Raw genomic sequence first — 12,126 nt, 5'->3', positions numbered from 1 at the left:
TAGTTGAAGCCCAGCAAGTCTGAACCTCTTGAGCTCTGCTTCTGTTTTCCCCTGGGACACCAGATAAGTGACTGATCTCTTGGTACATTGTTCTCCCCATTGTGAAGATAAGAAAAATTTGTCTGAGGAAAGCAGTGAAGGATTAAGCACTTTGAGGGTATTGAATGAAGCCACTGTGGTTGATCTGAATTACCCATTTTGGGGCAGATGGCAGCTGATTTCAAAATGACTGATGCTGTTAGATGTGCCTGAAGAAGGAGAAAGGCACGTTTGCCTGCTAACATAGCTTTACATTAGTGATTAGAGGGCTTGATGAAAATAGCCTACAGACAGAGACCAAAAAATGGTGACCTGAAAAAGGGCTTAAAAATTAGGGATGCGATGTATTTACAGGGTCATTGAAGGAAAAGGAGGAAGGCTAGCACTTCAATGCATTGAACAGCTTAGACTCTTGCTAATGCAAGAGTGAGCAAACAGGAAGAACTAGATATCTTAACACATCATTTAATAGGTGTAATAGACACGTGCTGTGATAACTCACGAGGCTGGAATATTAATAGAAAATAATAAAACTAACTCTGTATGGTCAACAGAAGCTTTCCTTTCATGACTACATGGTCTGAAATGCAGCTTGAAGAAAGAGATGAGCAAATTGTAAATCTCTTAGTAATGCTACAAGGTAATGAACACAAGCATAGAAAACCAAGAAGGGCAGTCTTTTATGAAGAAAAAAAAAAAGAAAAAAAAAAGAGGAAAAAAGAGAAAAATGGGGAAAAAAAGAAAAAAAAAAACTTTTCTGAGAGGCAGGATATAGTGGTAAATGAAGAATTCCGTCCATGCAGAGGCAGAGCTGGAGAGAAATGTAGAGGAACACGACCTACTCAGCTGGCACAGATTTTTGGTGCAGAGGTGGGTAACTTTTTGGAGAGGAGGTTGTTTCAGAAGTGATTCCCTCCAAAAGGGAGGGAATGGGAGGAGCTGGCTGGTCCTCTGAAAGCTGAAGGGAGTGTAAACAGGAATAGTTATGAAATGATGTGATGATACTTAGGAAAAAGTGACAGTATCAAATTGTTTAACATTGACTTGAAGAAGGAAACCTTCAATAAATATGAAGAACTAATAGCTGAGACCTCATGGGAAGGAATCCTAGGGTGGGGGAGAATTAGACAGAGCTGTCATTTCTTTAAATAATTTATATTAAAGGGACATATATTATTAATTGATATTAAGGGCACATATATTATTAATTTATATTAAGGGCACATGTATAAGTTATCACCTTTCAGAGAAAGGCTCAAAAGGATGAGTGAAATGGTGAAATAAGAAGCTCTCCATTTGCTTCAGACAAAGGAAGGATGCCTCTAGAAGGTGCAAACCAGTTTGCTTTATCCAGCACAAACAGTGTGGTAAAGGCTCTAAGTGAGAAAAGGCTATCAAGGACATAAAGGGCAATAAAAGTTGTTCTGTAAGAGTTGGGGTCTCTGGGGAGGCTCAGTGGAAAAAGCCTAGCAAATAAAGCTAAGAAATCAGAGGGGTTTTGTTGTGGTATCTTTGTTGGGTTCTTTTGGGTTTTTTTGTTTTTCTTTTTTTCCCTCTAGATATCTAACATAATGCTTGCCAAAAGCAGAGGAGAAAGGGATGGATTTTGGGCTGGAATAGAGAGAGAATGGGTTGACTGGGTAAGGTAAAGCATGCCCTGGAGCAGTTCTGCCTTTGAGAGTCTGGCTCACAAGCAGGCAAAGTTCAGAAGACTGGGAAGAGAGCAAGCAGAGGGAAAAGAGAAAAGCTGAGCAATTATAGATGTATTGGCTTCACTTGAGTAAAGGTTAAAACAATACAGCAAACCACTTCAAAGTAACTAGGAGTGTGTGTGTGGGGAAGAGATGATTAACAGTCAGCAGTCCTGAAAAACTGCATCAAACCAAAATTAATTCTGTTTTAGTGGTAGCTGGAGGGCTATTGAAAAAGCCTCAGATAGCTGCCATGTATCTTAACTGTCACTTGTGGCATTTTTTAACAAGTAAACTGCAGATACGTGCTTGAGATAAAATTCATAAAACTGTGAGTGCCAGATTTTTCAGAAAAAAATACATTAACAATAGATATTGATGACTGATAAGGAAACTTGAAAGATTCATCAGAGGTATATCCCATCCTGAGTCTGGTATTCAATATTTACTTCTACATCTTGGCTGACAGAATAAAGAACACACTCAGTACATCTGTGAATGGCACCATGCTGGTAGAGCTACAAGCACACTGAAAGATAGGATTGGAATTGACTGGTTGGAGAAATAGTCTGAAAGAATTTGGATGCAGTTCAGCAAAGACAAATGAAAGATTTGCATTGCCTGATGAGGCATCTGGCTCTGCCAGAAAGGATCTGCCAAAATGGATCATATTCTGGGAAGCCATCCTCTGTATGCTGATGGTGCATAAGGATGTTACTTTTAATCACTCCTGGGTGAATTCTTATGCATGATGTGCATGGTCTGCAAGGAAAGTTATATGTCCCTTGTGCCCGGGTCAGCTTTGGTAAGGCCTCAGCTGCAAACCATGGCCCACTTTGGGCATCCATCCAGAATGGGCTGAACTAGCTGGGAAGGCCCCTGGAGAGCACCAAGGGTGATGTTCCTTCTGATGGATTAATGCATAAGAAGTGACTGAAGAAAGAGGAACTGCTTACCCTTAGGAAGGCTAGTGTAAGGCATAACAGCCTTCAGGATGTAGTGAACTTGGAACCACAGAATCCCTGCACAGAACAGCCCCAAGAACCACAGCTCGTGCCTGAGAACATTGTCCAATGTGTCTCTGTCAGGGTTGCTGCTGTGCCCAACCACCCTCTGGGTGAAGAACCTTGTCCTGATATCTAGCCTAAACTTCCCCTGACACAGCTTCAGGCCATTCCCTCTGGTCCTGTCACTGGGCACCAGAGGGAAGATCAGTGCCTGCCCCTCCTCTTCCTCTCTTGGGGAAGTTGTGGACAGCGATGGGGTCTCCCCTCAATCTACTCCTCTCCAGGCTGGACAGACCAAGAGACCTCAGGTGTTCCTCATATGGCTTACCCTCAAGTTCCTTCACCATCTGCATGACCCTCCTTTGGTCTCTTTCTAATAGCTTTTATACCTTTTTGGGCACTTTCTGGTGCCCAAAACTGCACACAGGACTCAAGATGAGGCTGCAGCAGTGCAGAGCAGAGTGGGAAAATCCCCTCCCTCAACCATCTGTACTCCTGGCAAGTAGCACAAGGAACGTAGGGGAAGCAGAAGACCACCTTCGACCCTCCTGGGAGAAGACAAAACCTCTTGAAATTGAAGTAATGAGTTTTATGTTAGATAATACAAGGAAAGACTGCCCTAGGGGGAGGAAACTTCAGTCCTGGAATAGGCAATTGAAAAACAGCTAGTGCTGGAGCTTTCTATGTCATTTTTGGGGAAGACAGGCAAGCCCCTGCTTTTAGGTAAAGGACAGATTTGATGACCTTTTGATATCCTTCCAGAAATTTTTGATTTCATGACAACTGTGGGGATGGTGTCGCATCAGTGGGATGATGCTCAGAAATGCACCTGTACTGGAAGAAGGGCACCAGCTGTAGGCTGATGGCAAAAGCTCCAGAGACTTCAGGGGGAAGAGAAGGAGCAGGACAGGAAGAGTGAGCACCACTAGCTGAGTGGGAAGGTGAACAACCTGACCAGGCATGGGCATTGAAGCAAGTGGTGTGTGGAGGAGACTTGTTCCATGGTGTTAAGAGTGCCATGGTGCCATCCACAGTGCAGCTCCATCAGTGCCACCGGCCACTCCAGGTCCCTGACACGGGGCTCCCATTTTCTATGTCACTCCCTTCTAGCAGCTCTGCCTGCACTTTCTGATGCTCCACTCACATCTGTATTGACTCTGCTTACCCTCACGCGTGATTGATGTGTTTCCTTTTCTTTGCAGAGGAAGAGAGACAACTTCAAGCAAATAACCGGGATTTTAATCTGCAGTTTGAATATGCTGTAAGTAACCAGTGTGTGTTGTTTCATGCAGATGTAGTCGCAGATGTAGCTGCATCTGTTTCATGTCTCAAGTGCTGTTTCAAAGGGGTGAGCATAACTGCACGCCAACTATGGCTCTGCAAACCAGGCAAACACAAGCCAGATGAACCATCAGAGGTGGATTGCTGCTAAGTCAGCCTGAAAAACGGGCAGCTGAAGGAGATCCAGTTCTGGAAATACATGACACAGTGACTTTGCACACTTACAGAAAATTATTTGTGAGTCAAAGCGTTTGCAGGATCAGGCTCCAAGGCCTTTCAATAACGGAACCTGGGGGGAGCTTTCTGTGGAAATTTGTCGCCATTTAAAGTAAAACATGAAAGGAAATGTGTCAGTTCCTCAGCTTTTGCAGTGAAATCATCTCTGTCAGGAAGGTTTTGAATCTGGCCCTTGTGGCTTTCTGCCAGCTTTTCTGCCAGATTCCTAACACTCTACTTAGGTTCACTTCTTAGGTGCCATGAAATCTGTGATTCCAAAGTGCACCTTGACACAGGCTGGCTGTGTCCCAGGGCTGCCAGGCTAATTTGCCAGGGACCCCCTTGGGCAACTTCATTTCCAAAGCTTCTGGACCATTTTTTGATGCAGAGGAGCGCTAGCTCAGCCTCTAGATCTGTCCTGCCTGCAGGGGCATCCCCTCTGTGAGGCTGCCCTGAAGCTGCGTTCTTTCAAAGTGTTTGCAGTTGCCAATTAATACCAAAGTGAATTTTGTGAATTTTTGTCCTTTGAATATCTGAATTCCAGTGGTGAAATTAATAATTCAGTTACTTGGGAGTTCTTTGAATCATGTTTTGGTTTAGGAACATCACCAGTATTTTCTTGGCAAGAGGTGAAAACACTAAGCATTTTAGAACACACTAGTTTCTTGTGATGGGGACAGTGTGACTTGCCAGCAGGTTTGACTGATGGCAACATGTGGTTTTCAGTAGTTTTCAGCCACAAACATGGGTTAGAGAGTCCCAGTGTCCAGAGATGCTGCATATGTCCTGAATATGAAATGCATGGGAGTTAATATATGTGAAGTACTATGCAGCATGAGTGTCTTATCAAGACTGGTGATTTGAGACTGGGGAAGTGAACTTGATTTGCACACAACCTGCCAGTAGCGTGCTGAGATGGTTATTGCCACTACACATGGATTTGTCATCTTCCACTGAATGGCTGCAATGTGCAGTAGTGGGACAAGAAAGTAGAAGGGAGATGAGCAGGTATGTCAGGGTAGAGGCAACAAGCAACTCTTCTGGTTCCATGCCTAATTCTGTGAAAAGCCACTCAGAAAACTGACTTTGCATGACAGTGCTTCCCAGCTGATTGCTTGATTGTGCCCAGGGGTTTGCAAATAGCCACAATTAAGTAGACAGCTTTGAGAACACTTCAGAATTTCGGTAAATCTGTGATTAGGTGATAAAGTGAAGGCAGCCAAAAAGCCAGTTCAGTATAATTCCTTAAAAAAAAGTGAGTTTTGGTAATCATTTTAGTCAGCTATGGCTCATGATTTCTGGAGTTGTGTGTAGACTGAGGCTTGGGAAATTCAGGAAACTGCCCAAAAGAGCCAAACCTTGAAGTGGCAAGTGGATGGTGAGGTACTAAGAGACTTTAGGTGGTGATGCAAGAACTGCCCTAACTGTAAAGGGCTGCACAACATGTCCTGAGCTGCTTATTTCCAATAAGTCCTCGCAAAAGTTCAATTTATTAACTCCATGTTACTAGGGTGTATGGAAAGAAATAAACTTGCTCATAACTTACATCACACCCCATGCTGTAGATTGATGATGAACGTGGAAATGACAAAAAGGGAGACAGTCTCCTGGCATCCTCCCATAACATATCTATGGTGCTCCTGAAAGTTAGCTTTTCCAGGCAAGGGTTAAATTTGGGTACCTTCCTCACTTACAGATTTGTCTCATCATGGTGGGGTTGCTCTGCTAAACACTAGGATGTGGTTCAGGGGGAAAGGACCACTAAGAACCAAAAGAAACCCACGAATATAACAAAGCTTTAAAAGTATTTTAGAGACAGTGAAAGTCACAGGACTGAGTTTCAGATTTCTTGGTAACTCAAGGCCACATTAGCCATAAAACCTATAGAACAGGTTCTTGCAACAAAGCCAGGTGAGGTGGTAAATGTTTCTTTAGGGTGAGGCAGTTGCTGAGAAAGGCCAATAAGGAAAAAGAAAGGGAAATGCAAGCGTAGGTGTTGCATATTGACTTTCTGGTGCAGCCAGGCTTTCTGTCCCACCTGCTGTGAAGATTTGAGCCTTTCACTAAACGGGCAGTTTCTATTATGTAGGCATAGATCAAAGGTACAGGGGTGTATTGTCCCTCTTTATCACAGCAAGAGCGGGGAGGTGTGAAAGTACAACCAGAGGTGGGTGTGTTGTCCCTGAATATCCCTGTTCCTGGTGGGACTTCGTCCCTTGCCGGTGCAAAGTCTCCGGGATATCTGTGAAGGGAGAAGAGACGAACTGATAAAGACTTGAAAACTCTATTGTGTGTGGAGTCTGACATCAGCTCTGGCAGCTGCTGAAGGGTGGCCCTCGTGGAATGAAGCAAGACTCCCGAATGGCTCAAACCAGCTTTGCAGGAACCTGGTACTGCACCGTGGAAAGCCACGTCTGCCACGGCATGCAAGGGCATGTCCACCTCCATCACCCTACAGCTTCAGGAGACTTCAGAGGACAAATTCCCTCCCCGAGCTGGCAGAAAATACAGGAGATGCTAAGCAGCAGTGTGTCCCTGCCTGCCACACTTCCCCAGCCATGATGCCTCAGTAGTTGAGCAGAAGGCTTAGAAAAATTAAACAAACTTTAAAACAAAGTGCTGTGCAGTTAACTGGAAGGGCTGAGTGTGAAGGTATGAATACTACCCACCAGCTCACAAAATTAGTAAGGAATGATTCAGAAACAAAGTGTGAATGAGTGGCATGAAAAGGCACTTAGAGCAGCACAGGAAAGGGCTCAATATAGGTCAGTAAAAATGAAAAGTCAAGTCCCAATCCTGTGTTTATTCACAATGCAGACAGAAAGATCCTTCCTGAATTCAGAAAGAAGTTTGTTCTGTGTAAAAACTGAAATAAAGTGGAAATATTGCTATACCACATCTGCAGGGTGGCAGATGTGGTATAGCAATATTTAAGTACTTCTTTCAACTTAATCTGTCTGCACTCACCCCAACATAGCTACAAAGGGAACAGCCTCTGTGTGCCCACCACGATGGGCTCTCCACCAACAATCTAGAGAGGAAAATCTCTTCTGAAGAGTTTTAATGTTGATCTGATCCTAGTTCCTTTTTAATTCTTTGCTTTCACATTGGAATTTAGCGCAGCTGCACTGGGACGTCATGAAGGGCTGTGAAAACAACTTTGAAATTGGCTTTCAGACAATAGGAAAGGAAATGCAAGGCCTGTGAGTCAATGACAGATTTCACCTTGGATCAGGACCCAGGGTCAAGCCAGCATTCTTTCATCAGGACCAGCAGCAAGGGGGCTGCTTGGACTCGGGTCACCTGATGAAGTCTCTTGTGGAACAGGAGGGATGTATGTGACTTCCTATAGCCAATACACATTGCCTGGGCTGGATCAGCAGCTGGGCTCTTATCTGTTTGAAATTTAATTGGAGAGCAGGGAGCTCTGGTAATGGCTCAGACTCGGCTCTACCTCCTCTGCTTGCATGCTTTGATCTCAGAAGGCTGCCTGGTGGGTGGTCCTCAAGGTCCTTATCAGCATGGTCAGGGTTGTGGCACCAGCTGCCCTCTCTTCCTGTCTCAACCTATAAATATCTCCCAGTGTCTCTCAGGCTCAAGGCAGAGGGAGTGTGGTGTGATGAAGTGAAAAGTGGTCTCAGTAGTTCCTGAAGGAATAGCTACAGCAGCAACCTGCACTGCTCTTTAGTGAGGTGTAAGTTGGGTCCATCTAAAGAGCACTTGAGGCACTGTCAGGGAGCAGCCAGAGCCGGGCTGTACTTTGAGAGGGGCAAGCTGGAAGGGGAGATGGTCCAGCTCAGCAGCTCAGGCAGAGCTCCCACTGACCAGGGTGCAGTCCTGCAGCATCTGGCTGGCAGGGACAGGGCAGGATGCTGGTGATGGGATCCATCCTGACCATTCCAGACAAGGTGAGGTGATGAACCAGGTCCAGGGCCCTCTTAGGGAACCCAAGCAGAAGTGGTGAGAGACAGGGCTGAAGACAAATCTATACCAGAGGTCTAAGGTTGATCAAAGAAATAGAACTGGATAGATATATCAGGGAAACAAGGACAGACAGTCTGGAGATGGGAACTTCTACAGCATAGCTCAGGTGAGGATAGAAGGCTCCTGGCTGAGCAGAAGTGAACTCCTGAGCTCTGGACAGGGTTTTTTTTTTGTGACTGGAGACACCAGGTAAGGTCAAGGTCCTCAAGGCATATCAGGTCCCTGAGAAGCACATAAACATTGAGCTGTGCCAGATGTGGTCTTCAGTGAAGTCCATAGACTCCTTTGGATCAGGTCTTCATCAGATTAAGTCTCATGGAGAGAATACTCTTTACCGCACTGGCTGGGAGTCTTGTTGTGTGAGACCATAATGAAAACAAAACAGTGGTTTGGAGTTTGTCTCCTTTGCACCACTCAGCAGTGCTCTGCCCTCCCCTTCTTCCCTCCTTCCTGACAGGCAGCAGCATCAGAGCAGAGCACAGTGTTGTTGGAGGGGATGCCTAAGAGAGAAGACCTTTAGGTTATTGTGCTTGGCTTGTCTGTGAGCAATGACATGAGGTTACCAAGTCGTGCCAGCCCTGTGCACCACCATTATGATTAACTGCTCAGTGATTGGATGACACTAGACTAAAGGAACTACACAGGAAAACACAACCAGTGATCATGCTTTCCTACAGATTTTCATGGCATACCTCATATGTGATGAGATCCTGGAACTCACTTCATTAGTGATGTCAAGAGAGGGTCGAGGGGTTGCATATGTAAGACATTCCTATCCTTTTTCTGTTTAAAGAAAAGAAAAACTGGGGGGGGGGGGGGCGGTTGGGGAAGAGAGAACTGTGCTTTGGAAATTGGCATTTTTATTTCTAGTGTTTGGTCAGTCTGTTACTCCTGGGAGTTTACTTTTTTACAGGGACTTTTACAGGGACCAGATTAACACCACCACATCCTTTTGGCCTTTATCAGTCTTCTGTTGAGCTGGGACTGCTGCCTAACATCAGGAATAAGTCAGTGAACTCGGGAGTTTTAAAACTGATCTGATCTGACTGTTCTGTACTCCCTGTGAAAACAAAACCCTGGTGGCACATTATGCACTGTTACATGAGTTTATTAAAATTTTTCATGAGCACATTCACAGCACTGTGATCACATTTCTGCTTATGGCTTCTGTGTTCTTTCCAATGGCACTGCTGCAGTTAAACGGAGTGCCATGGAATTGCACTTCTGCCACCTCCTCAGAGAGGCTTTACCAAAACACCTGGGAAGGACATTTCTGCTGCTCAGCTGTTCCATTGGTCTGTGCTACACAAGTACCAACAGAATTGCCAAGTGTTGTGACATAACACCTCCCTGTGGGGTCACCAAAGTCTTGCTAAAATTTACTTGGGGTTAGGTTGTCCAGCTGCTGGGAACTATTATATCACTGAGCCAGGGGTATAAATTTAGTGGGTCAATACCTTGCCATACACTTTAGCCCCGGTAATCTAGCCACAAAAGCATCAGTGTCTCTTATTTCCAGTGACTTTTATGGCAAGGAGATGATTTGTTTGCTCAGCGATCTAAGGTAGGAGCCATCTGCTGAGTTTTGCTTGCTGTTGGACGTCACAGGCGGGCTTCTGAAAACACCCCCAAAGTAACAGCTCATCCACCAGATCTGGACTTGTGTAACTGTGGAGAGATGAGCACTATTCTTAGGGACAGCATTTTGGTGGAGTCACACCTCCAGGAGGTGTGAATCTAGCCCCTGAAAAGAGCAGATGAGAATAATCCCTCACCCACAGACAACATTGCTCTGGTGTCAAGCTTCGCATCTGGAGAGCTCCAGGCTGCCTGTGGGTAACCACGCTCAGACCTGCTCATTTAGGACACAGGTGCATGCAGGGACTGCCCTCACACAACCAGAGCTCTGGGGCAGATCAGGGAGTAAATGTAAAGCTCCCCATCCCCATCTTTGTGCTTAGCCCATAGAACTGCTCTTCTTAGCTGTTGGTTTTCATGAATCTATAGGAAAATTAGAAATTTCAGTAAGGCCTCTCAATACCTAATTGCTGTTAAAAAGATTATTCCTCTCCTTGACTTTTTCTCTATGGGAGTCTTCCCCACTGAAGGCAGAGTGTGGGCACAGTGAGGCAGATGATGTATTAGAGGCATTGCTTGTGAAATGATGGCTGCATGTGGACCATTTAATGCGCTGCAGTGATGCAGGCTCCTGTAGCACCCCTCCCACCCCAGAGTCAGGGTCTGGTCCAGCTCTAAAGAGTGACAGGGTTTGATGATGTTAAGCATCACAGAAGAGGATAAAATCAAGAGCAGAGGCCAGTTGACATCTCCCTGTAGCTGGCCAAGAGCCTGGGCTGCCAAAGTACACAGCCCTCTAGTATTGTCTGAAAACATAATCAACACCTGAGAGAATTGGGTTTGCTCAGCCTGGGGAAGAGAAGGTTTCAGGGTGACCTAGCTGTGACCTTCCAGTGGCTGAAGGGAGCCCATAAGAATGATGGAGAGGGACTTTTTACAAGGGCATGTAGCAGACAGGGCAAAGGAATGGCTTCAAACTAAGGGTGGGTTTAGATTAGATACTGGGAAGAAATCATTTACTGTTGGGGTGTTGAGGCACTGGCACAAATTGCCCAGAGAAGCTGTGGGTGCCCCATCCCTGGAATTGTTCAAGGCCAGGCTGGAGCAACCTGGTCTGGTAGGAGGTGTTCCTGCCCGTGACAGGGATAGTTGGAATGAGATGATCTTTAATACCCCTTCCAACCCAAACCATTCTATATTTCCATTATTATGTGATACCTTGCATAGTGCTTCAGCGGTATCTGTGATGTAGAAATGCAGAGTTGTGATTTGGAAAGGCTGAAGTTTTCTCTAGTTTGTCATTATAATTTGCTATTGCTATGCCTCTAGCCCCTGAGGTCCATGAACAAGTTATGTGTTTAATTAGATATATTTATAGTAATTACAAGTTCTTTTTTTCTGGTGATTAATTTTAATTATAGATTCTAGAAAAATGAGAAGATTCATGACAATACTCCCTGTCCTTATCCTCAGGTCTAAAGTGCCCTAGTGTCCCAAAAGACGGTATGTGCCCAACAATATAATGATTCTGAACAACTATGGAGAAAACACTGACTATCCAGATTCCTGCAGTTAAGCATTTGGAAGTTGTTATGTCTGGGGTTTTTACCATGCCTAATGGCAATAGGAAATAAAATGAATGGCTGTGGTTCATTCAGTGATTTTCCTGACGTAATTAATGGACAGAAATAGAAGGCAGGAATTGAAATAAACCACTCCCATTCTTTTCTTATTCCCTTCTGAGATTTTTGCAGGCAAAGATCTATAAACTTTATCTGAGTGTTTACTGAGTAGTTTTTCCCATGTTATATGCAACCCTCTGAAATCTGTTGACGCACAAAGGTCAAGTCCCCTGCATTTACTTTTTCCTGCAGCAACAATCTTCTGTTTTTTCTTTAAGTAATTGGTCATAATAGTTGTCCTCAGAATAGTGGGCAGATTTCTTTATTTAGATCCAGCTTTTATTAAAAATTTTGCTAGACTGTGTGCTTGATGGACACAGTCTGGTCAAGCAATTTAGTTCCTAGTATGCTGGGTTTGCGGAGGATGCTGTTTTTCCATTGCTTCTGTTTCAGCAGCGTTCATGGAGCCTGTCCACAACACATACCCCACAGTTAAGGATTTTGAAATAAACCAAATTTAACTACACGTCATGGCATAGACAGAGTTAACCACACTTGCAGGTAGCTGCATGATACCAGGAGACAGGCAATATTCTATATATGATGATCACTGATAAATATATTTTCTTGCTGGAGTCCAGTCAAGAGGAGGATTTGGCTAGCTTTTCTACAAAAGCTGTTTTAATTTCTGCCCTTTTAGAGATTTAC

The 12,126-nt window shown here is 44.6% G+C and overlaps 1 protein-coding gene across 2 annotated transcripts in view; it reads left to right on the top strand.

The window, feature by feature from the left end:
* Positions 1 to 12,126, top strand: part of LOC132086256 (phospholipid-transporting ATPase ID-like) — a 73,895-nt gene that overhangs the window by 15,983 nt on the left and 45,786 nt on the right. For both annotated transcript variants that reach the window (XM_059491775.1, XM_059491774.1), the window contains exon 3: positions 3,940 to 3,998. In XM_059491775.1, coding sequence (XP_059347758.1) covers positions 3,940 to 3,998 — 59 coding nt within the window. The remainder of the gene's footprint in view (positions 1 to 3,939; positions 3,999 to 12,126) is intronic.

The sequence above is a fragment of the Ammospiza nelsoni genome, chromosome Z, assembly GCF_027579445.1.
Source record: "Ammospiza nelsoni isolate bAmmNel1 chromosome Z, bAmmNel1.pri, whole genome shotgun sequence".
NCBI lineage: Eukaryota > Metazoa > Chordata > Aves > Passeriformes > Passerellidae > Ammospiza > Ammospiza nelsoni.
The sequence above is the reverse complement of the archived record's forward strand: the minus strand, read 5'-3'. Positions and strand labels throughout refer to the sequence as shown.